General features: G+C 44.7%; 2 protein-coding genes and 1 pseudogene across 16 annotated transcripts in view; 2 read left to right on the forward strand and 1 right to left on the reverse strand.

Annotated features, from left to right (window-relative positions):
- The window catches only part of TMEM25 (transmembrane protein 25), a 15,332-nt gene extending 12,781 nt beyond the window's left edge, over positions 1-2,551 (forward strand). For all 11 annotated transcript variants that reach the window (XM_054525201.2, XM_054525204.2, XM_054525202.2 and 8 more), the window contains one exon: positions 2,156-2,551. In XM_054525201.2, the coding sequence (XP_054381176.1) occupies positions 2,156-2,361 (206 nt within the window). In that variant the 3' untranslated portion in view covers positions 2,362-2,551. The remainder of the gene's footprint in view (positions 1-2,155) is intronic.
- IFT46 (intraflagellar transport 46) lies at positions 413-22,151 on the reverse strand. 5 transcript variants are annotated; one of them, XM_009247139.4, is made up of 13 exons: positions 21,896-22,151; positions 21,098-21,194; positions 15,884-15,963; positions 13,886-14,032; positions 13,051-13,190; positions 11,372-11,446; positions 11,114-11,207; positions 10,583-10,711; positions 8,323-8,444; positions 7,895-7,961; positions 1,830-1,890; positions 1,445-1,530; positions 413-1,045 (listed from the first exon to the last, which is right to left on the reverse strand). In XM_009247139.4, exons 3-13 carry the CDS (start codon positions 15,926-15,928, stop codon positions 950-952), a joined length of 1,062 nt encoding a protein of 353 aa, XP_009245414.2. In that variant the 5' UTR covers positions 15,929-15,963; positions 21,098-21,194; positions 21,896-22,151; the 3' UTR covers positions 413-949. The 5 variants fall into 5 exon arrangements, with proteins under 5 accessions (XP_009245414.2, XP_054381183.1, XP_002822599.1 ...); XM_054525208.2 differs by having other exon boundaries at positions 15,884-16,521; positions 21,896-22,134; XM_002822553.5 differs by lacking the exon at positions 13,886-14,032 and having other exon boundaries at positions 21,896-22,136.
- LOC100442218 (large ribosomal subunit protein uL18-like) lies at positions 16,728-17,675 on the forward strand (annotated as a pseudogene).
- Positions 22,152-24,025: the final 1,874 nt, after the last annotated feature.

Consider the following 24,025-nt stretch of genomic DNA (forward strand, 5'->3'; position numbering starts at 1 on the left):
CCGGCTAATTTTTGTATTATTAGTAGAGGTGGGGTTTTACCATATTATTGGCCAGGCTGGTCTCGAACTCCTGACCACGTGATCTGCCTGCCTCGGCCTCCCAAAGTTCTGGGATTACAGGCATGAGCCACTGTGCCTGGCTAAACACCTTTGTTAGAAATAACTAGCATGGTTTCAGACTTCCTGACTGGAGCTTGGCTGACATAACTCCAAAATATTTCCTGAATCTGTCCATCTCTACTACTGCCACCCCAATCACCTCTCACCTGGATTACCGCAATAGCTACGCTCCCTGAGACCACAACCAGACAGGTCTGGAGCCAGACAGCCTCAGGAAGGCAGCATTAACTGAAGAGAGACACTTAGAAAAATTAAATTCCAGAGGAAAAATGATTCCCCTCGACTGCCAATCTTGGAGGATTGGAGTTTCATTTTATTTCACAAAATTTGTTTGCTTTAACTACTCTTCATTTAATGCCCATTACTAAGCAAAGTTCCTGTGTCTCTGCGTTATGCTCAGTCAGCCTTTTCTCTTTCATATTAAATAGCAGAATAATCTGACAATAAAATAGAGCATTTGATTTATAAAATCTTTACCCACTAACTTTACGAATGAAAGAAAACAATTCCATCGCTCTCACAAAAAGGACATCTTTTAAGCTTTCCTCCCAATCCAAGCTCCATAGGATCTCAGAAATTCCAATTCTTCTAACTCAAATCCCCACAGTGGTGTAGATGCATTAACTCCCCGGGGACAGCAATCTGAGGCAGGCAGGTTCATTAAACAGACATATTCTATGCCCTCTGGCAGAGAGGGCAGCAGGACATGCACTGCCCCTGAGCCAAGCTGTGGCATAGGCAAGGATATCAAGTAGCTGACAACGATCTGTCCATCTCAGCTGGGGCAGAGGGGCCAGCTCAGCCTTGAAACAGCAGCTTGGGAGGTGTCTCAGCTGAAGCTTAATGTCTCCATGTCTCCAGCTTGGGAGGTAGAGTTGGATGAAGGAGTGAATGCTTTCTTGCCTTCAGCGAGAGCTTTAAAATGCTGCAAGGAAGAGGAGAGAGAACATTCAGTATTAGGGATATGCTAATTGCTATATTTTAGCAAGAATTAATTTCTTTAAAATGAACCCCCTTTATTTCCTTCCTGCTTCCATTCATGAGGCCACTTGGTTCTCCTGAAAGAACAAGTGTCCTCTGTAGATCCTCACCTGATTTCATCTAAGGCCCACAACTCCTACTTCCACCCACCCTTTTTTTCCTCCACTGTCCCCTTGAAAACTCCATCCCTGCCTCCTTTGCTCTCCTAATTATGGGAAAGGGCAAAGGTAACTGGGCAGAGACATCCTACATTGCTATAGGATGCAATCACAGCAAGCTCAGAACAGTAGAAACTGTAGTGATCCTCTCTACAGCTTAAGTCAACCCCTGATGCTTGGCTCACCTGTGAGTTCTTGAATTCTGAGTAGAGGGAAAAGAGCAGATGGAGGGACTGGATCCGACTCTTGTAGACAGGGATGTCTAGAATGGCTGAAATGAAGAAGAACTTCCAGGAACAGAACCAAACAAACTCTGGGAATTAGGGGCACTTCTGTTTAGCATAGGCAAACCCCTGGCAGATGGGGTATAACTATGACTTTGGGGGTTAAATACCCAGCAGGTAGTCACATAAGCCCAAACACGACCTTTGAGTGCTGCCAAAGAGCACAACGGGCTTAAAGTGAAGGCTAAAACTCAAGATACTATCTTCCCAGAGTAAACAAGCCTGTCCAAAAGCCTAGAGGGTCTCTATCCAGAGATGGGGATGAGGAAAGGAAGGAGGAACTCACCACAGATCATGTCAATGTACTCTGCCAGGCTGCAATCAATCTCTGCTGTGGGCAGGCTTACCTGGAAGGGGCATGGAAGGACCAAAGTCAAAAGGATGGTGTCAGTGGTCCCAGAACCACTCTCTCTCTCTGAAGCAAAAGAGCTTCTAGCATAAGACCCATGTTATGGGCTGAAATGTGTTCCCCTAAAATTCAGATATTGAGTTCCTAACTCCCTGTACTTCAGAATGTGACTATATTTGGAGATAACATCTTTAAAGAGATAATTAAATTAAAACAAGGTCATTAGGGTGGGCCTTAATCCAGTATGACTGGTGTCGTTATAGGAAGAGGAAATCAGGACAAAGACACACAACAGAGGGAAGACCATGCGAAGACACAGACAGAAGATGGCCAAGAAGAGACCCCTCAGAAGAAATCAATCTTGGTGGGGCGTGGTGGCTTCACGCCTGTAATACCAGCACTGTGGGAGGTTGAGGTGGGCAGATCGCCTGAGCCCAGGAGTTCGAGACCAGCCTGGGCAACATGGTGAAATTCCATCTCTACAAAAAAATTAGCCGGGTGTGGTGTTGACTATCTGTAGTCCCAGCTACTTGGGAGGCTGGGGTGGGAGGACTGCTTGAGTCCAGCAGGTTGAGGCTGTAGTGAGCTGAGATTGAGCTACTGCACTCCAGCCTGGGCATAGAGTAACACCCTGTAAAAAAAAAAAAAAAAGGAAGGAAGGAAGGAAGGAAGGAAGGGAGGGAGGAAGGGAGGAAGGGAGGAAGGGAGGGAGGGAGGGAGGGAGGGAATCAACGATGCCAACAAATTGATCTTGGACTACTACTGGACTACTAGCCTCCAGAACTATGAAATAATACATTTCTGATGTCTAAGCCACTCAGTCTGTGGTACTTTGTTATGGCAGCCTAGCAAAATAATACAACATGCTATTTTTTCCCCTGATCAGTATGGAATTGGTCATACGTTTTATAGGTAAAATACACTGCCATACTCTTTTTCCTGTGGGAATCTGTGAAAAAGAAACTGATACCAAGTTATGGGCAAGTATTAACAGTTATATATGCATTACTTGGTGTTATAATGCCTAATGATTCCAGGACACCTTATGAACAGAGAAAATGGGCATGACATCTAACTCAGGTAACAGGCTCTGGATCTAAACAAGTCACAGTGTGAAGTTTTTAAACTACTGGTTTCTTAAAACTTCTTTTCTCTTTTTACAAAAAACAGAGTACATATAGTTCTGCAACTTGCTGCAATTTGCTTTTTTCATTTAACAACATATCACTGCTATTTCTTCATATTAGAGCAAAATAAGGCCAAATAATATTCCATTGCATAGTATTTCACTGAATGGATGTACTGCAACCTAGCTATTCAATCCCCTAATCAGACACCTTCCCCTCAACTACAGCTTCAAAATGCTCTGAGGAAAGAGACTGTTTCCAAATTCTGTGCGTTTACAATCAATTCTTCATATACCAAAAACTATCTGTCTTTGTAGAGCTTACATTTTAGTAGGGAAGAACAAAATAAGTAAATAAAGTCTATGGTATGTTAGAAGATAAGTGTTATCGAGAAAAAGCAGGGACAGAGGGCAGGGAATGCTGGGGAGCTGGTGCAGCAGTTTAAACATGATGGCTAGGAAGGACCTGTTGGTCATCTTTGTTCAGTTTCCTTTTCTTTTTTGATACTTAAAAAAAATTCTTTTTTGAGACGGAGTCTTGCTCTGTTGCCCAGACTGGGGTGCAGTGGCGTGATCTCAGCTCTCTGCAACCTCCACTTCCTGGATTCAAGCAATTCTCCTGTCTCAGCCTCCTGAGTAGCTGGGATTACAGATGTGTGCCACCACACCTGGCTAATTTTTTTGTTTTCAATAGAGACAGGGTCTCACCATGTTGGACAGGCTGGTCTCAAACTCCAGACCTCAGGTGATCCACCCGCCTCAGCCTCCCAAAGTGCTGGGATTACAGGCATGAGCCACCGCGTCCAGCTCCTTTTACTTTTCTTTTTTTTTTTGTTTTTGAGACAGAGTCTCGCTCTTTCGCCCAGGCTGGAGTGCGGTGGCGCTATCTTGGCTCACTGCAATCTCTGCCTCCCGGGTTCACGACATTCTCCTGCCTCAGCCTCCCAAGTAGCTGGGACTATAGGCACCCGCCACGGCGCCCGGCTAATTTTTTGTATTTTTAGTAGAGACGGGGTTTCACCGTGTTAGCCAGGATGGTCTCGATCTCCTGACTTCGTGATCCGCCTGCCTCGGCCTCCCAAAGTGCTGGGATTACAGGCATGAGCCACCGTGCCCGGCCTTTTTTTTTTTTTTTTTTTTTCCCCAATAGAGAAGAGTCTCTTATTGTTGCCCAGGCTGGTCCTGAACTCCTGGCCTCAAGTGATCGTCTCACCTCAGCCTCCCAAAGTGCTGGGATTACAGGTGTGAGCTACCAAGCCTGGCCCAGTTTCCTTTTCTTATTAATATATAAGAGCTCTTTGCTTGGATAGTAATTTTTTCTATTACATACATATATAAAATATTTTTTCTCAGACTGCCACTGTCTTTTAACTTTGTTTATGGTGTCTATTGGTATGTAGAACCTTTCATTTCTGAGTTTAAACTGTCACATTTTCTCCATTATGACTTTTTTTTTTTTGACAGAGTCTCACTCTGTCATGAGGCTGGAATGCAGTGGCACGATCTTGGCTCACTGCAACTTCCGCCTCCCGGGTTCAAGCGATTCTCCTGGCTCAGTCTCCCAAGTAGCTGGGACTACAGGCATGCACCACCATGCCTGGCTAATTTTTGTATTTTTAGTAGAGATGGGGTTTCACCATGTTGGCCAGGATGGTCTCAATCTCTTGACCTCACGATCCGCCCGCCTCGGCCTCCCAAAGTGCTGGGATTACAGGTGTGCGCCACCACGCCCAGCTAATTTTTGTATCTTTCGTAGAGATGGGGTTTCATCATGTTGGCAGGATGGTCTTGATCTCTCGACCTCGTGATATGCTTGCCTCGCCCTCCCAAAGTGCTGGGATTACAGGCGTGAGCCACTGCGCCCGGCCTTTTTTTTTTCTTTTAATAGAGATGGGTCTATGTTGCCCAGACTGGTCTCAAACTCCTGGGCTCAAGCAATCCTCCCATCTTGGCCTCCCACTCCATTATGACTTTTTTTTTTTTGGAGACAGAGTCTCGCTCTATTACCCAGGCTGGAGTGCAGTGGTGCAATCTTGGCTCACTGCAATATCCACACCCCTCCCGGGTTCAAGAGATTCTCCTGCCTCAGCCTCCTGAGTAGCTGGGATTACAGGTGCCCGCCACCACACCCAGCTAATTTTTTAATTTTTTTAGTAGAAACGGGGTTTCGCCATGTTGGCCAGGCTGGTCTCCAACTCCTGGCTTCAGGTGATCTGCCCACCTCAGCCTCCCAAGGTGCTGGGATTATAGGCATGAGCCAACCATGTCCAGCTCCTTTTTTCTTTTCTTTTTTTTTTTTTTTTTTTGTAGAGAAGAGTCTCCTATTGTTGCCCAGTCTGGTCCTGAACTCCTGGCTTCAAGTAATCGTCCCACCTCAGCCTCAGCCTCCTAAAGTGTTGGGATTTACAGGTATGAGCTACCGTGCCTGGCCCAGTTTCATTTTCTTATTGATACATAAGAGCTCTTTGCTTGGACGGTAATTTTTTCTATTACATACATACATAAAATATTTTTTCTCAGACCGCTACTGTCTTTTAACTTTGTTTATGGTGTCTATTGGTATGTAGAACCTTTCATTTCTATGAGTTTAAACTGTCACATTTTCTCCATTATGACTTTTTTTTTTTTTTTTTGAGACAGAGTCTCGCCCTGTCACCAGGCTGGAGTGCAGTGGCACGATCTCGGCTCACTGCAATCTCCGCCTCCCAGGTTCAAGCGATTCTCCTGGCTCAGCCTCCCGAGTAGCTGAGACTACAGGTGTGTACCACCACGCCTGGCTAATTATTGTATTTTTAGTAGAGATGGGGTTTCACCATGTTGGCTAGGATGGTCTCGATCTCTTGACCTCATGATCAGCCTGCCTCGGCCTCCCAAAGTGCTAGGATTACAGGCATGAGCCACTGTGGCTGGCCTTTTCTTTTTGTTTTAACAGAGATGGGTCTATGTTGCCCAGGCTGGTCTCAAACTCCTGGGCTCAAGCAATCCTCCTATCTCAGCCTCCCACTCCATTATGACTTTTTTTTTCTTTTGAGATGGAGTGTCGCTGTTTTACCCAGGCTGGAGTGTAGTTGCACAATCTTTGCTCACTGCAACCCCCGCACCCTCCTCCGCCCCCAGGTTCAAGTGATTCTCCTGCCTCAGCCTCCCGAATAGCTGGGATTACAGGCACCCACCACCACACCTGGCTAATTTTTGTATTTTTTTTAGTAGAGATGGGGTTTCGCCATGTTGGCCAGGCTGGTCTCAAACTCTTGACCTCAGATGATCTACCTGCCTCGGCCTCCCAAAGTGCTGGGATTACAGGTGTGAGCCACCGCGACTGGCCTAAGCCACTGCACCCGGTCTCAATATGACTTTTAAGTTTCTTATTACACTGAGAAACACCTAACTATCCTAATAGAATTAAATTTCCCTAAGTTATAAGACACTTGAATTTTTTAAAAAGGGAGAATTAAATTTCTCCTATATTTTATTTCATTTATTTTTTCAGTCATGCTCCTTCTGTATCTCCTATATTTTATTATATTACTTACATGGCTTTATTTTTACATTAACTCTTTTTTTCCCTTCTTTTATTTATTTGTTTATTTTTGGAGACAGTTTCCTTATGTTGCCCAGGCTGGTCCTGAGCTCAAGCAATCTTCACGCCTCAGCCTCCCAAAATTATAGGACTACAGGCATGAGCCACTGTGCCCGACCCACATTAACTCTTTAAATCATCTGAAATTCACATATGTATATGGTTGAGACAGAAACCTACTTTAATTTTTTTCAAATAATTGTCTCATTATACCCTAATTCTATCACCAATCATTTAAAAAACTATCTTTCTTGGCCAGGCGCAGTGGCTCACGCCTATAATCCCAGCACTTTGGGAGGCAGAGGCAGGTGGATCATGAGGTCAGGAGTTCAAGACCAGCCTGGCCAAGATGGTGAAACCCCGTCTCTACTAAAAATACAAAAATTAGCCAGGCACAGTGGCAGATGCCTGTAATCCCAGCTACTTGGGAGGCTGAGGCAGGAGAATTGCTTGAACCTGCTGGGGGGCGGAGGTTGCAGTGAGCCGAGATCACGCCACTGTACTCCAGCCTGGGCAACAGAGTGAGACTCTGCCTCAAAAAAAAAAAAACAAAAAAAAAAAACTATCTTTCTTATATATCAAATTACCACACATACATGGGTTTCATGTGTTACCATTAAAAAGTTAATGAAATCCTAGCACTTTGGGAGGTCAAGGCAGATGGATCACTTGAGGTCAGGAATTTGAGACCAGCCTGGCCAACATGGTGAAACCCTTTCTCTACTAAAAATACAAAAATTAGCATGGTGGCATGGTGGCAAGCACCTGTAATCCCAGCTACTCGAGAGGCTGAGGCAGGAGAATCACTTGAATTGGGAGGTGGAGGTTGCCGTGAGCTGAGATCATGCCACTGCACTCCAGCCTGGGCGACAGAGCGAGACTCCATCTCAAAAAAAAAAATTAATGATCGCTGGGCGGAGTGGCTCATGCCTGTAATCCCAGCACTTTGGGAGGCTGAGGAAGGAGGACTGCTTGAGCCCAGGAGTTTGAGAACAGCCTGGGCAACAAAGCAAGACCTCGTCTCTACCAAAAATTAAAAAACTGGCTGAGTGTGGTGGTGCATGCCTGTGGTCCCAGCTACTAGGAAGGCTGAGGTGGGAGGGTCCATTGAGCCCGGGAGGTAGAGGCTGCAGTGAGCCATGATCATGCCACTGCACTGCAGCCTGGGAAGAGCAAGACCCTGTCTCAAAAAAAAAAAAAAGTTACCAATAATAATAATGGAGGAAGAGAAAAAACACTGGGCCCTAGAGCGAATACTGTACTTTCTTACCCTACCTCCTGCTACCTTCCACTCACCTTGCCCAAAAGCTCTTCAAACTCCGGGGACCATTCCTGCATCAGCGTGTCAATGTCGGGCATGGGCCTAAAAGTATAAAGGTAAATATGAACAAGAAACGTGAACTGATAACATCAGCAACCTCTGGATCAGCATATTCTAGGATGAAGGAGAGGTCTTCAATCTGGCACATCAGGAAGGCTTCAGGAGAACCTAGACTGGGCATACCAATGTTACCCAGGGCCTGGGGTTTGGAGGAGCTAGCTAAGTAATACTAGAGAAATTACAATCTTTATGTCTACAATCTCAGCCAGTAGTTGCCAGGATCCACAGGACCTCAGGTTGATCAAATATGTTCTCAGCCTCTGGGCCTCTTCTCAGGAGCAATAGTTCACAGGTAGTGAAGGTTACTATGTGTTACTGTTGCAAAGAATGTGGTATTTCTTACCTGGTGTAGTGCACAGTCGCAGGGGGCTTAGAACGGTGTAATTCAGAGATGCTCTCAATCCACGTGTCAATGGCTTTGGGATTCTTTTCCGCATCTTCCAGGCTTTTTACTTTCATATGTTGCTAGGAAAGTAAGGAGAAAGCCTAGCTGATGGCACTGAAGTAGCTCTCTTGTTTTTACAGTGTCTCATTATATCTGCTGCTGTTTCATGTTCAAGCTTGCTGATGACAGCTGCTGCCACATGAAACAGCAGCCAAATGAAGGGGATAGGAAACCCTGATAAAATCTGCTGCAGCCAGGCCAGGCATGGCGGTCACACTTGTAATCCTAGCACTTTGGCAGACTGAGGTGGGAGGATCAGTTGAGGCTAGGAGTTCAAGACCAGCCTGGGCAACATAGTAAGACCTTGTCTGTACTAAAAATTTAAAAATTAGCCAGGCATGGTGGTGTGTGTCTGTGGTCTCAGCTACTTGAGAGGCTGAGGCAAGAGGATCACTTGAGCCCATGCGTTTGAGGTTGCAGTGAGCTACGATTGTGCCAGTGCACTCCAGCCTAGGCAAGAGCAAGATCTTGTCTTTAAAAAAAAAAAAAAAAAAAAAGCCAAGTGCAGTGGCTCACACCTGCAGTCCTAGCACTTTGGGAGGCTGAGGCAGGAGGATCACTTGAGGTCAGCCTAGACAACATAGGGAGACCCTGCCTCTACCAAATAAAAATTAAAAAAAAAAAACCCTAGCCAGGCACGGTGGCACACACCTGTGGTCTGTGCCGGCTACTTGGGAGGCTGAGGTAGCAGGATTGCTTGGGCCCAGGAGATCGAGGCTACAGTGAGCCACAATCACACCACTGCACTCCAGCCTGGGTAACAGAGCGAGACCCTGTCTCAAAAAAAAATAATAATAATTTGCTGAAGCCATGGAAAAGGAGCAGGTCAAAATGGCAGGACTGACCATAATGAAATAACATTTAGGACGGGCTTGGTGGCTCACGCCTATAATCCCAGCACTTTGGGAGGCCAAGGTGGGTGGATCACCTGAGGTCGGGAGTTCGAGACCAGCCTGACCAACATAGAGAAACCCTGACTCTACTAAAAATACAAAATTAGCTGGGCATGGTGGCGCATGCCTGTAATCCCAGCTACTCGGGAGGCTGAGGCAGGAGAATCGCTTGAACCCAGGTGGAGGTTGTGGTAAGCCGAGATCGCGCCATTGCACTCCAGCCTGGGCAACAAAAGTGAAACTGTCTCAAAAATAAAAATAAAAAAAAAAACATTTCACACCTACTAGGATGGTTAGAATAAAAAATACAAACAAAAAGTATTGGTGAGGATGTAGAGAAACTGGAACTCTCATTCATTGCTGGTGGGAATGTAAAATGGTACAGCCACTTTGGAAAACAGTTTGGTAGTTCTTCAAATGGCTAAACATAGACTTTCCATATGGCCCAGCAATTCTACTCTTATGTATATACCCAACAGAATAACAATATATACCCACACAAAAACTTGTATACAAATATTCAAAACACCATTATTCATAAGAGTGGAGAGAACTAGAGAATGAATAAAGAAAATCTGGTAAACCCATCCAGTGGACATTATTCAGCCATAATAAAGGAATGAAATCATTACCAGGGTCTAGGAGGAAGTGGGAGAATGAAGAGTGAATATTAATGGGTGTGAAGTTTCTTTTTGAGGTGATGAAATATTCTAAATTAGGTAGTGGTGATGGCTACAAAACTGTGATTATATTAAAACTAATAAGTTGTACAATTTAAAAGGCTAAACTTGCTGGTATATAAATTATATATAAATAAAGCTGTCATTTAAAAAATACAGCTGGCCCAAAGCAATAGCCATCTCTTTTTTTTTTTTTGAGATGGAGTCTAGCTCTGTCGCCCAGGCTGGAGTGCAGTGGCGTGATCTCGGCTCGCTGCAAGCTCCGCCTCCCGGGTTCACGCCATTCTCCTGTCTCAGCCTCCCAAGTAGCTGGGACTACAGGCGCCCGCCACTACGCCCTGCTAATTTTTTTTTTGTATTTTTAGTAGAGACGGGGTTTCACCGTGTTAAGCCAGGATGGTCTCGATCTCCTGACATCGTGATCCACCCGCCTCGGCCTCCCAAAGTGCTGGGATTACAGGTGTGAGCCACCGCGCCCTGGCCCATCTCTTTTGACAGGCAGTAAGTCAACTGTATGAGTGCCAGCAAGGCCTCATCCACTCTTGGCCCTCTCCAGCTGGGGCCTATACTAAGCTAGTATCTTACTGTGATGTTGTGTTGCTTAGAATTCTCTGTTAACCAGAGTGAGAGCACTGTAGGGTCTGACTGCTTTGTAGAAGGTTCATCCAATACCAATAGGCCAAGGTTGTCAGGCTTTCCATCAGGACGTGGGACCTGGTCAAGAAAAAGGTAAGAAAGCAGAAAGGAAAATGTTTCCAATAAGTTAAAGAGGAAGAACTCTTCTGGTTCATCATTATTACTAGTACTAAAAGCATGCTTATCATGCTGTACTCAATACTATCCAGAAAAAAATATATGATCCATAGCAGCTTAAATATAAACCTGTTGTCATAGATAATTAGGAAGCAAACACATGACAAACTGTTAATGTGTAGAGATATTAAGTATTACTTAAGAGCAATGAGTGTAGTTTGGAGTTGAGAGCAAGGTTAAGAACTCCAATGAAATGAACATGACTAGCCAATGCTAGTCAAAGAAATTAGGGAAACTATTAAGAGTAACAGGGGCATCAGAAGAAACACTTAAGGAGTCATTTTCAGGATGTACTGACTATACCTTTAAGAATGCATCAATATCCCCGACAGCTGGGATAAAATCAGGAATGAAAGGCTTCAGTTTGTGGTCCAAGTCAATCAACTGAGGTGTGTACCTAGGAGATATTGCCAAGGGAAGGTGGAGACAGTCAGAGAAAGTTACTTTACTATTCAGGCTAAAAAAAAATCTAAGGGGAATGGCCCTGTTTCAGACTAGAGATAGGAAAGGTTTGGGGCAAGGTAGGGATAGTGGGGTATGGTGGGAGGTCCTAGTACTCACCTACTGATGTACTGGAAGAGTTCCTTAATTTCAGCAGAAACTGGCAAATGCTCATAGTCTGCAGGGTCATAGGCCCTGGGAAAAGGAAAACAGTTTGTTCGGGGTGGCCAGAGAAGAGCAGAGGTGGCAGGGTCCTAGGTGCTGGTGTGTTACTGACTATAGGGACATGATCCTGAAGCTAGCTTTTGCCTCTCCAATATCTGCCTTTCCTGGTGGCTTGCAAGGCAACTTTAAGGTTGGTTGTACTTAACTTTCAATTATCTCTGACTCTGAAGGACAGAGGTGCAGAAAATCCAAAACATAATATTTTTTTGATGTTAAAATGTAGCATAAATGGTTTTCCTTTTTTTTAATGAAAGGATGACAAGAAAAGGTAGAACAAGAGATTTTAGGGCTGGGCGTGGTGGCTCACACCTGTAATCCCAGCAGTTTGGGAGGCCGAGGCAGGTGGATCACCTGAGGTCAGGAGTTCAAGACCAGCCTGGCCAACATGGTTGAAACCCTATCTCTACTGAAAATACAAAAATTAGCCAGGTGTGGTGGTGCACACCTGTAGTCCCAGTTACTCAGGAGGCTGAGGTAGGAGAATCACTTGAACCTGGAAGGCAGAGGTTGCAGTGAGCCAAGATCGCACCACTGCACTCCAGCCTGGGTGACAAAGCAAGACTCTGCCTCAAAAAAAAAAAAAAAAAAAAAAAAAAAAGAGATGTAAATATCTGACATGAAAATAGTTTGCACCAGAAAAAAAATTATAGAAGTGTTTTTAGCAGTGTTATTATTATTTTTAAAATTGAATTAATTTATTTTTGAGACAGGGTCTCACTCTGTTGACCAGGTTGGAGTGCAGTGACCCGATCATAGCTCATTGAAGTCTCAAACTCCTGGGCTCAAGTGATTCTCCTGCCTCAGCCTCCCAAGCAGCCGGGACTATGGGCACACACCAGCACGCTCAGCTAATTTTTAAAAAATTTTTGGGCGGCCGGGTGCAGTGGCTCACGCCTGTAATCCCAGCACTTTGGGAGGCCGAGGCAAGCAGATCATGAGGTCAGGAGATTGAGACCATCCTGGCTAACGTGGTGAAACCCCGTCTCTACTAAAAATACAAAAAAATTAGCTAGGCATGGTGGCGGGCACCTGTAGTCCCAGCTACTTGGGAGGCTGAGGCAGGAGAATGGCATGAACCCGGGAGGCAGAGCTTGCAGTGAGCCGAGATCACGCCACTGCACTCCAGCCTGGGCGACAGAGCAAGACTCTGTCTCAAAAAAAAAAAAAAAAAAAAATTTTTGTAGAGACGAGGTCTTGCTATGTTGTCCAGGTTGGTCTTGAACTCCCAGCCTTAAGCAATCCTCTCACCTCAGCCTCCCAAAGTGCTGGGATTACAGGCTTGAGCCACCATGCCTGGCCACCACCTTTTAGATTTACTCAGCAAAATCTCATGTAACCCCCAAGCCCACAAATATTTCAGATAGTAAAGTGACACTATAGGACTGGATAAGGTAGTGGAGTCAGAAAGGGAGGAAAACTCATTATTATGTTGGGTTTCTGAGACATCTGAAAATCCTAAATACAGGAGATCAAAAGAGATGCTGGAATTTCACTTCTAACTGACGTCCTCCCACTCCAGTGTTTTGAAGGAGGTATTCTGAAGAACACCCTTGGCTTGGGTGTTCTTTCCTCACCCTTCCAGAGGGGCTCCATGCTCTTCATCATCATCATCAGAATCAGAATCAGTTTCAGATGAATCGTCATCATCATCATCGTCATCATCATTTTCACTAAAGCCCCGTTGAGGTGTCAACTGTGAGGTCTTCTTCTTCTCCTGAGATAGGGCAGGGCAGGCATAAAAAACTTCAAGTAAAAAAATCAAATGTACCTATGCCCAGTTCTCTATTGCTCTAACCAATACCCCAACCACCTGGCACCTCGTCACCAGAAAGAGAAGGGGGCACTTCCCAGAAGGGGCTTGAGAGCCTTCTTCTGCCCCTGCTCAGCTACAAATGGGGACTCCACTTTCTAGAACCATATTCCATTTCTCTACTTGAGGCTGGGGTATAAATTCTATCTAATTTTATCTATTGTACATTTTACTTAGATCTTCAGGGCCCTGCATACACTTTAGACAGCTTCGGCCCAAAAAGCTATGGACTTTCAAAGAAGAGGATGGCAACTCTAGTTATTTTGGAAGAAATCGGGGAAGATGAAGTGGAAATAGAAACTTTAGGGGTCTTAATACTCACAAAGACCATAGAGAGGAAATCTAGTACTTAATTTGCAAGACTGCCCAGCGTAAGCTGCTTGAAACTATCAAAAGAAGAAAGTTCAAAATCAACCTTGTGCCCATCGAACCAGCAGTCCCAGAGACTATGGACTTTCCACTTTTGTTCAGTGATATTTCTCTTCATGGAGTATCTGACCTATCTGTATTTCCCTTCCTTTACCCCATAAATTACATAGAATGACTACACATTCTCTCTCAAGATAAACAGCTCTTTTGTTCTTGACATTATAACCTACCTTTCTGTGCTTCTGGCTCTCTCTGTACCATCCCACCCTCTCAAGTCCATGAGGAGGGGTCTGGTGGCACTTGAGACTTGCAGGGGCAGGTGGAACAGGGTCCATGTCTTTGCCTCTGTGGCCTGGAGCCTGTGGCATGTTTAGGACCTGAAGGATGACCAATTGGCCCCCTTTAAAAGTAGGTTTTCAAAACTTGGTTTCTATATACCATATGGCTTATACTGAGGTTAACATGTTTGATTCCAGTTGTTTAAAATTAATTTGTTTTTATGGTAAAGCAGCTATTGGCACACAAAATTGTGACACGTTACAGGACACCAAAAACTGCTTTTGGTCACATTTTGCTCTAAGAATAACAAATTTATTATACAAAGATAAAAGTATATTCTAACTAAGCTGTAATATGCATGGCAGATAATGAAACACAGTTGCAGAATTTATTCAGTGACTATGCCTTATTAGTATATGCTTGATAAGAACTTTCTAGAGCATTCTTTCTCAATTCAAGATTTGCCAAAATTATCCTTAGCCACATAGGAAGCAGTTTTGGCAGAGGGAACTTTTAAGAATATTGTTAGCCCGGGGTGGTGGCTCATGCCTGTAATCCCAGCACTTTGGGAGACCGAAGCAGGCAGATCATGTGGTCAGGAGTTCGAGACCAGCCTGACCAACATGGTGAAACCCCATCTCTACTAAAAATAGAAAAATTAGCCAGGCGTGGTGGCGCACACCTGTAATCTCAGCTACTCAGGAGGCTGAGGCAGGAGAATCGCTTGAACCCTGGAGGCGGAGGTTGCAGTGAGCTGAGGTCATGCCACTACACTCCAGCTTAGGCAACAGAGCGAGATGACTCTGTCTCAAAACAAAACAAAAACCATTAAAATGCAGCCATCAGGCCAGGTGCAGTGGCTCACACTTGTAATCCCAGCACTTTGGAAGGCCGAGGCAGGAGGATCACCTGAGGTCAGGAGTTCAAGACCAGCGTGGCCAACATGGCGAAACCCCATCTCTACTAAAAATACAAAAATTAGCCAGGCGAGTTGGTGCGGGCCTGTGATCCCCTAGCTACTTGGGAGGCTGAGGCGTGAGAATTGCTTGAACCCAAGAGGCAGAGGTTGCAGTGAGCCAAGATCACTGCACTCCAGCCTGGGTGAAAGAGCGAGACTCTGTCTCAAAAAAAAAAAAAAAAAAAAAAAACACGCCGGGCACAGTGGCTCATGCCTGTAATCCCAGCACCTTGGGAGGCCTCCCGAGTAGCTGGGATTACAGGCACCCGCCACCACACCCAGCTAATTTTTTGTATTTTTAGTAGAGACGGGGTTTCGCCATGTTGGACAGTCTGGTCTCAAACTCCTGACCTCAGGTAATCTGCCCGCCTCGGCCTCCCAAAGTGCTGGGATTACAGGAGTGAGCCACCACGCCCGGCCAACACAAACGGTTTTTAAGAAATTATATGTGCAACTCTAAGGTCCTATATGTTTCTAGAGAGGTGGGCATCTTGCCATCTTTCTTTCAGAAGCAGGGTGATTCTCTAGGTTCACAGAATAACAGTAGCCAACATCTGGGTCTTAAGACCTCAAAATTAAAATCTCTTTCACAAAATACTGGCAGTATCACAAGTATTGACAATGAAAAAATGCCTAGACTGATAATTTCAAACTCGCTTTAGCATAAAATTACCTGGACTGCTTCCTAAAAAATATAAATTCCCAGGCTTTTACTTTTGAGATTCTGGGCTGGGACTGGGAATCCGTATATTTAAAAATAAGTACCTCAGTTGAGTATTATGATCGGGAAAGTCTGTGAAACACTGGCCTACATTATGAAGAAGGGTCAAAATCTCAAGGCTCTTTGTAACTGATTTTCCTCCATGAGCTCAAAGGTCCCTAACCCCTGGAGGTGAGTGTTCAAGAAATGTTTACCGTTGAACTGGTGTCATCTCTAACTACTAAAAACCCAAAGCAGAAATTCTACAAGAAGCTGTGAGCTTTACTGTACCTTGTCATTTTCCTCTTCATACTCATCACTGCTGTTATCAGCCATAGCCTTGTTAGGAAGATGGGCAGAATGAGGAAGTCCTTAGAAAAAAAGTTTTTCCTTTAGATTATTGTTAAAATGATTTTTAAAGACAAATATTTTTTAGTTTGTAATATTTTATGCTCTAACCATTTTATAAAACAAGGTTTATTGGAACATCTGGCTAAAGAGACAAGAGACTGAATTGTAGTCATGGCTCTGCCAGTTCAATTCAAGATATATTTACTAAACATTACTGTGCCTTAAGGCATTGGGTTAGACATTATACTAATCAAATTATCTGCCATTACATAAATAATATAAACTCTGGCCAGGGGCAGTGGCTCATGCCTATAATCCCAACACTTTGGGAAGGGGAGGCAGGAGGATCACTTCAGCCCAGGAGTTTGAGCCTAGCCTGGACAATATGGCAAGATCCCATCCACAAAAAAAAAAAAGAAGAAAAAAAAATTAGCTGGGTGTGATGGTGTGCGCCTGTGGTCCCAGCTACTCGGGAGGCTGAAGCAGGAGGTCTGCTTAAACCCAGGAGTTCGAGGCTACGGTGAGTAGTGTCCAGTGTTCATGCCGCTGCACTCCAGCCCGGGCAACAGAGTGAGAGCCTGTCTCAGAAAAAAAAAAGGAAAAGGAAAGAAAAGAAAGAAAGAAAGAAAGAGAAAAACATACACTCTGCCCTTAGTTTACACATTAGTCAAATTAGGTTAATAACTAGTAAAGTACAGAGTGCTGAATTTATACTAAGAGTGGGTTTGAAGACAAATTACTTAAAATGATTTTGCCTTTTCACCCCTTAGCACTGCAAGGCCGGCAGGTCTCTGTCCAGCCGCGGACGCGGGTCTCTGTTCCGCAGGATGGGGTTTATTAAAGTTGTTAAGAATAAAGCCTACTTTAAGAGATACCAAGTGAAATTTAGAAGACGACGAGAGGGTAAAACTGGTTACTATCCTCAGAAACGCTTGATGATACAGGATAAAAATAAATACAACACACCCAAATATAAGATGATAGTTCGTGTAACAAACAGAGATATCATTTGTCAGACTGCTTATGCCCGTATAGAGGGGGATACAGTCTGTGCAGCATATGCACACAAACTGCCAAAATGTGGTGTGAAGGTTGGCCTGACAAATTATGCTGCAGCGTATTGTACTGGCCTGCTGCTGGCCCACAGGCTTCCCAATAGGTTTGGCATGGACAAGATCTATGAAGGCCAAGTGGAGGAGACTGGCAATTAATATAATGTGGAAAGCATTGATGGTCAGCCAAGTGCCTTTACCTGCTATTTGGATATGGGTCTTGCCAGAACTACCACTGGCAATAAAGTTTTTGGCACCCTAAAGGGAGCTGTGGATGGAGGCTTGTCTGTCCCTCACAGTACCAAACGATTCCCTAGTTATGATTCTGAAAGCAAGGAAATTAATGCAGAAGTACACCAGAAGCACAGCATCGGCCAGAATGTTGCAGATTACATGCGCTACTTAATGGAAGAAGATGAAGATGCTTACAAGAACCAGTTCTCTCAATACATAAGAAGAGCGTAACTCCAGACATGGTGGAAAATATGTATAAGAAAGCTTATGCTGCTATACGAGAGAATCCAGTCTATGAAAAGAAGCCCAAGAAAGAAGTTAAAAAGAATAGGTGGAACCGTCCCAAAACGTCCCTTGCTCAGAAGAAACATCAGGTAGCTCAAAAGAAGGCAAGCTCCCTCAGAGGTCAGCAGCGGGCAGCTGAGAGCTAAACCAAACAATTTTCTATAAAGATTTTTCAGATAAAGACGATAAACATATGGACAGAAAAAAAAAAAGATTTAACCTCTTTGAGTCTCAGTATTCCCACCTCTAAATGGGGTCACTAATATTTCTAACCCAGGCCTCTTATAAGGATCAAATGAAAAAATTTATGTGCAAGGAACTGACCCAGGGCCTGGCAAATAATAGTAACAAGTTTGAATCTGAATCAGTATGCAAAGATAAGAGCAATTTTTAAATACTCTGAACAATTATAAGTATAATTAATGACAGCCGCAGTGGCTCACACCTGTAATCCCAGCACTCTAAGAGGCGGAGGCAGGCAGATTGCTTGAGCCTAGGAGTTCAAGACCAGCCTGGACAACATGGTGAAACCCTGTCTCTACAAAAAATACAAAAATTAGGCCGGGCGCGGTAGCTCATGCCTGTAATCCCAGCACTTTGGGAAGCTGAGGCGGGTGGATCACCTGAGGTCAGGAGTTCGAGACCAGCCTGGCCAACATGGTGAAACCCCGTCTCTACTAAAAATACAAAAAAATTAGCCGGGCATGGTAGCACACTCCTATAATCCCAGCTACTTGGGAGGCTGAGGCAGGAGAATCGCTTGAACCTGGGAGGTTGAGGTTGCAGTGGGCCGAGATCACGCCATTGCACTCCAGCCTGGGCGACAGAGCAAGACTCCATCTCAAAAAAAAAAAAAAAATTAGCTGGACATGGGGGCTAATTTTTTTTTTTTTTTGAGATGGAGTCTTGCTCTGTCGCCCAGGCTGGAGTGCAATGGCGTGATCTCGGCCCACTGCAACCTCAACCTCCAGCTACCGGGGGGTCTGAAGCAGGAGGACTGCATGAGCCCAGGAGGTTGAGGCTGCAGTGAACCGTGATCGTGCTACCGCACTCCAGCCTGGGTGACAGAGCAAAATTCTGTCTCTATAAATAAAAAATTAAATTAAAATAAAAGTATAATTAGAGTAAGGCATTACTAATGAAAACATGATAAATGATTTCCATATCAAATAAATGCAAATTAAACATTTTTTTATTTACTACATTAGCCCAAATTAAAAACAAATTATAATATCCACAGCTGTCAAGAGCACAAACATGCTCAAGTCAAAAACCTAGGTGGCTAGGTCCCAAAGAATTGAAAACAGGGACTCAAATGGACACCTGTACACCTCTGTTCATAGCAGTGTTATTCACAATAGCCAAAATATGAAAACAACCCGAGTGTCCATTAAGAGAAGAATGAACTAAAAAACGTGGCATAGGCTTGGCGCAGTGGCTCACACCTGTAATCCCAACACTTTGGGAGGCCGAGGTGGGTGGATCACAAGGTCAGGAGATCGAGGCCATCCTGGCCAACATGGTGAAACCCCGTCTCTACTAAGAATACAAAAAATTAGCTGGGTGTGGTGGCGTGCACCTGTAGTCCCAGCTACTCAGGAGGCTGAGGCAGGAGAGTCGCTTGAACCTGGGAGGCGTAGGTTGCAGTGAGCCGAGATCGTGCCACTGCACTCCAGCCTGGGTGACAGAGCGAGATTCAGTCTCAAAAAAAAAGTGGAATATACATGCCATGGAATATTACTCAGCCTTAAAAAGAAAGTCTACATTCAACAACACAGATGAATCTTAAAAACATCACACTAAGTGAAGTAAGTCAGCCACAAAAGGATAAATACAGTATGATTTCACTTATGTGGTTCCCAGAATAAGCAAACTCATAGAGACAGCAGAATAGTGGTTACCAGCGAGGAGTGGAAGCAAGCACTCGGGAGCTATTGTTTTGAAGGGTATGGATTTTCTGTTTGGGATGATCTGGAAATAGTGGTGACGGTTAGACAACATTGTGAATGTACTTAATGTTATTTAATTGCACATTTAAAAATTGTTAAAATGGCAAATTTTATGTTATGTATATTTTACCACAGTAAACAAACAGAAACCCTGGATGTCATCCTTGATTCCTAACTCGAGTCAAATCCAGTCCATCAGCAAGTCTTAGTGATTCTATGACAATCTGTCTTATACCGTATTTGCCTCTTTTCTTTATTCTCAACTTCCTCACCAGAGGCCAAGCCACTATCATCTCAACTCAGCCATCGCAACACTCCATTCCACACACGACAGCAACACAGCCCCCAAAGCTCTGCTTATCGTGCTTTCTGCCCTACCTCTCTGATATGACTATATCATACGGTAGTGTCCCCTCTACCGTAAGCTGGTCTCTTTCAGGTCCTCAAACTAAGCCAAGTTATTTCAGGCTTCAAGGTTTTTCACATCTCACATACTGTTTCCTCTTCCTGGTCTACTTTTCCTCAGTCTCTGGATCCCTGCCATCTAGCAGTGTTACATGTCACCCCTTCATGTCTTCCCTGACCACCCTATCAAAAGTGGGTCTCTGGCCAGGTGCAGTGGCTCACGCCTGTAATCCCAGCACTTTGGGAGGCCGAGGCAGGTGGATCAGTTGGGGTCAGGAGTTTCAGACCAGCCTGGCCAACATAGTGAAACCCAGTATCTACTGAAAATACTAAAATTAGCTGGGTGTGGTAATCCCAGCTACTCGGGAGGCTGAGGAAGGCGAATCACTTGAACCCAGGAGGTGGAGATTGCAGTGAGCCAAGATCGTACCACTGCACTCCAGCCTGTGTGATAGAGTGAGACTCTGTCTCAAAAAAAAAAAAAAAAAAGTGGGTCTCCTTCCTTACTGTTATTCTCCTTAACAGCAAACAATCTGCCTCCATCAGTGTGCACTTACCACATTTGGAATGTGTTTACTCATTTATCATCTGCCTCCCATGATTACCAGCATCGGGATGGCAGGGACATTGTGTCATTTAACACTATTTACCCAAGTGCCAGGCATAAGGCTGGCACACAGTACGCATTTTAAAATGCTTGTTGGCCAGACACGATGGCTCACACCTATAATCCCAGCACTTTGGGAGGCCAAAGCGGAAGGACTGCTTGAGGCTAGGAGTTCAAGATCAGCCTTGGTAACATAGCGAGACCTCATCTCTATAAAATTAAGAAAAAAAAGTTTGTTGAATAAATAGTCTTCAGTCCTTTAAAAATATTCCACTGTGATTTTGATTGGGGTTGCAGGCTAAGGGGAGGTTATGAAGCATCTTCAAAGCTGGGAAAAACATAAGTTAAAAAAAAAAGAAAAGAAAAAGAACAGTGAATTCCTGGCAGACAGCGAAAAAAGCAGTAACATGAAGTAAATGGTGACAGGGTTGGATTGGGGGAAGATCCTGTAATTTGGAAGGCTATGACTTCTCCCCCTTAACTAGTTAGAAAACAAACAATGGCAAGTGAAGTAACTTGAGGCTGAAAGTCAACATTTGCTATTATAAAACAGGAACGTCTTGAAGACAACTGTGAATCCATCCTGCTCTTTCAGTAGCATTTCTCTTCTTTCCTCTCTTACCTTGGTGTCTTGGGGTTGGAGTATAAATACTTGCAACCTCTTCGGAGTCGTTAATCTCTAGACGCTCATCATATGTCTGGTTTTCAACAACCTTGGTCTAAGCAAAGGGAGACATAATTACATAGCTCCTATCATGAGACATTAAGCACTCTGCCAGGAGGTATATTCCAAACCAGCATTGGCTCCTCTTCCTTGCTCAAGAAACCAGTTTTTCACAAAACCATCACCCCATCCAAACTTTCCTTAAGGCTTCCTGGCCCTCGGTCAAGCAGTTAGTCATTCAGTTGCAGCCCTTATTTAGGAACTGCTGGCAGGCTGGTTGAGGAACGAGGGAACCGTGGAGGGAAAGAGAGCCAACTTCTGCAGCTTCCCAAAGCTGTACGACCACGCGCAAGGGCAGAACACTATTCGTATGTGGATGGCCAAGGCTGTTGAGGTTTCTCAGGGAAGGCTGTAGAGGTTCTAGAAAGAGTTCTGTCTCTGGAGTCACCTCTGGGGTGGGGTGGGGTGGGTTGAGGCGGGGTGGGGTGGGAGGGTCCCCGAAGACAGGGGAACTCCAGTCTCTCGGTCCCATCCAATAATCCCAAAACCATCGCCTCCACTTTCAGCCTTATCTTGCAGATAGGATCCTACCTAAATTTTTTGGGGAATAAAGGAAGCAGGACGGTTGGTGGTAAGGTGACGAAGGAACAGTTACCACGGAGATGGGAAGAGGTAACTGGGAATGGGGTAAAGGGGAGTCCTCTTAAGCCTCTCTAGAAAGACAGTTCCCTTTTTGCTGGGATGAGTACTAATTACCTGTAGCCCTTCTGAATCCGTCTCCTCTATAATGGAAACAACCCCAGCCTAGGGCTGGGGTCTCACTCCAGTCTCAAAGCCAGGCCACTTTAGGATTCCACGCCAAGCAACCAGCTTGTTGTCAGTCGCTAGGCAAAAAGATAAATTTTAAAATTCGCGAGACTTGCTTCCACTCTCGTGAGACCTCCTGCACGTTACGCCTCACCCGCGAGGGCTCTCCATGCAGGAAGAAGATCAAGGGGTCACAGATAAAGCCTCTCTGGGCGGCCAAGTCGCCTGTTTGTCTATGGTTTCAGTAAATACGTGTGTTGCGGCATCTAGCGGTTGTGGGTGGCAACGCCGGCTGATAAATTTCGGGCTGGTATGGAGTTAGCCCTTCAATCTGGAAACAAGGTGTGCGTTTGTTCCCCTAGCACAACAATCTCTGAGGGTGCAGTTCCTCCCAGATCAGTCTTACCAGGATGTAGACACACATTCTAGGGGAAATTCCGCAGCACTCTGTACGTCCTTTTCTAGCACTATATTACATTATAGTCTTTCCCCTCCACAGGGTGCCATGGAATGGAACATACTTATAGTAATAAATTATTCCTTGTGTATCTGAGGTTCAAATTTAACTCTGTGGGCCGGGCGCGGTGGCTCACGCCTGTAATCCCAGCACTTTGGGAGGCCGAGGCGGGCAGATCACGAGGTCAGGAGATTGAGACCATCCTGGCTAACACGGTGAAACCCCGTCTCTACTAAAAAATACAAAAAATTAGCCGGGTGTGGTGGCGGGTGCCTGTAGTTCCAGCTACTCGGGAGGCTGAGGCAGGAGAATGGCATGAACCTGGGAGGCGGAGCTTGCAGTGAGCGGAGATCGCACCACTGCACTCCAGCCTGGGCAACAAAGCGAGACTCCGTCTCAAAAAAAAAATTTTTTTTACTCTGTGTCCTGTCTTCCTTATTTGCTAAAGAAGACTGTGAACTTATTTAAAGCAAGACCTGTGTCTAATTAATTTTTGAGCTTTATAACACCAGTGCATTGCAGAAATTAGACACTAACAATTCTCATTGGGTGGATGAATCGAGGAATGAGTGAATGGAGATGTAAGGAACAAATATTTTCAAACTGTGGACATAATTAATTTGGGAAGTCAGGGAGAGAGAAACATAAAATATTGGAAGCCAGGTGCGGTGGCTCACATCTGTAATCTCAGCACTTCAGGAGGTGGAGGTGGGAGGATTGCTTGAGTTCAGGAGTTTGAGACCAGCCTAGAGCAACATAGCCAGAACCGCCCCCCTCCACTCTATTAAAAATAAAAAAAATTTTTTTTTAATTAGCCAGGTGTGGTGGCATGCACCTATAGTGCTAGCCACTCGGGAGGCTGAGGCAGGGGGATTGCTTGAGCCAGGGAGGCAGAGGTTGCAGTGAACCGAGACTGGGCCACTGCATTCACTCCAGCCTGGGCAACAAATCAAGACCCCATCTCAAATATAAATAATGAATAATAATAATAATTTTTTGGTCGGGCACGGTGGCTCACGCCTGTAATCCCAGCACTTTGGGAGGCCAAGGTGGGTGGATCACAAGGTCAGGAGTTCAAGACCAGCCTGACCAACACGGTGAAACCCCCGTCTCTACTAAAAATACAAAAATTAGCTAGGCATGGTGGTGCATGCCTGTAATCCCAGCTACTCAGGAGGCTGAGGCAGGAGAATTGCTTGAACCCGGGAGGCGGAGGTTGTGGTGAGCTGAGATCACGCCACTGCACTCCAGCCTGGGCGACAGAGCGAGACTCCGTCTCAAAATAACAATAATAGCAATAAATTTTAAAAAGAAAATAATATTGGAAATTTGACCCTGAAAACCTACCAGAGGTAAACAAGGAAAGTGCCTTTAAAAAATGAGAGACAGCTTTTCTGGGATACTGATAGTTAAAAATGGAACGGCATTAAAAAAAATTTGTGATCTGTTTTGCTCGTAATAGTGGATATGTAATGTGGAGTACTTACTATGTAGGAGCACTTAGTTTTTTTGTGGGGAGCACTTAGATTATATCATCTAATTTACTTGACAACCTTATGAGATAGATGTTACTGCCAATTTACAGATTAGGTAATTGAGGCTTAGACAGTTAAAGTAACTTG

The sequence above is a fragment of the Pongo abelii genome, chromosome 9 (genome assembly GCF_028885655.2).
Source record: "Pongo abelii isolate AG06213 chromosome 9, NHGRI_mPonAbe1-v2.0_pri, whole genome shotgun sequence".
Classification (NCBI taxonomy): domain Eukaryota; kingdom Metazoa; phylum Chordata; class Mammalia; order Primates; family Hominidae; genus Pongo; species Pongo abelii.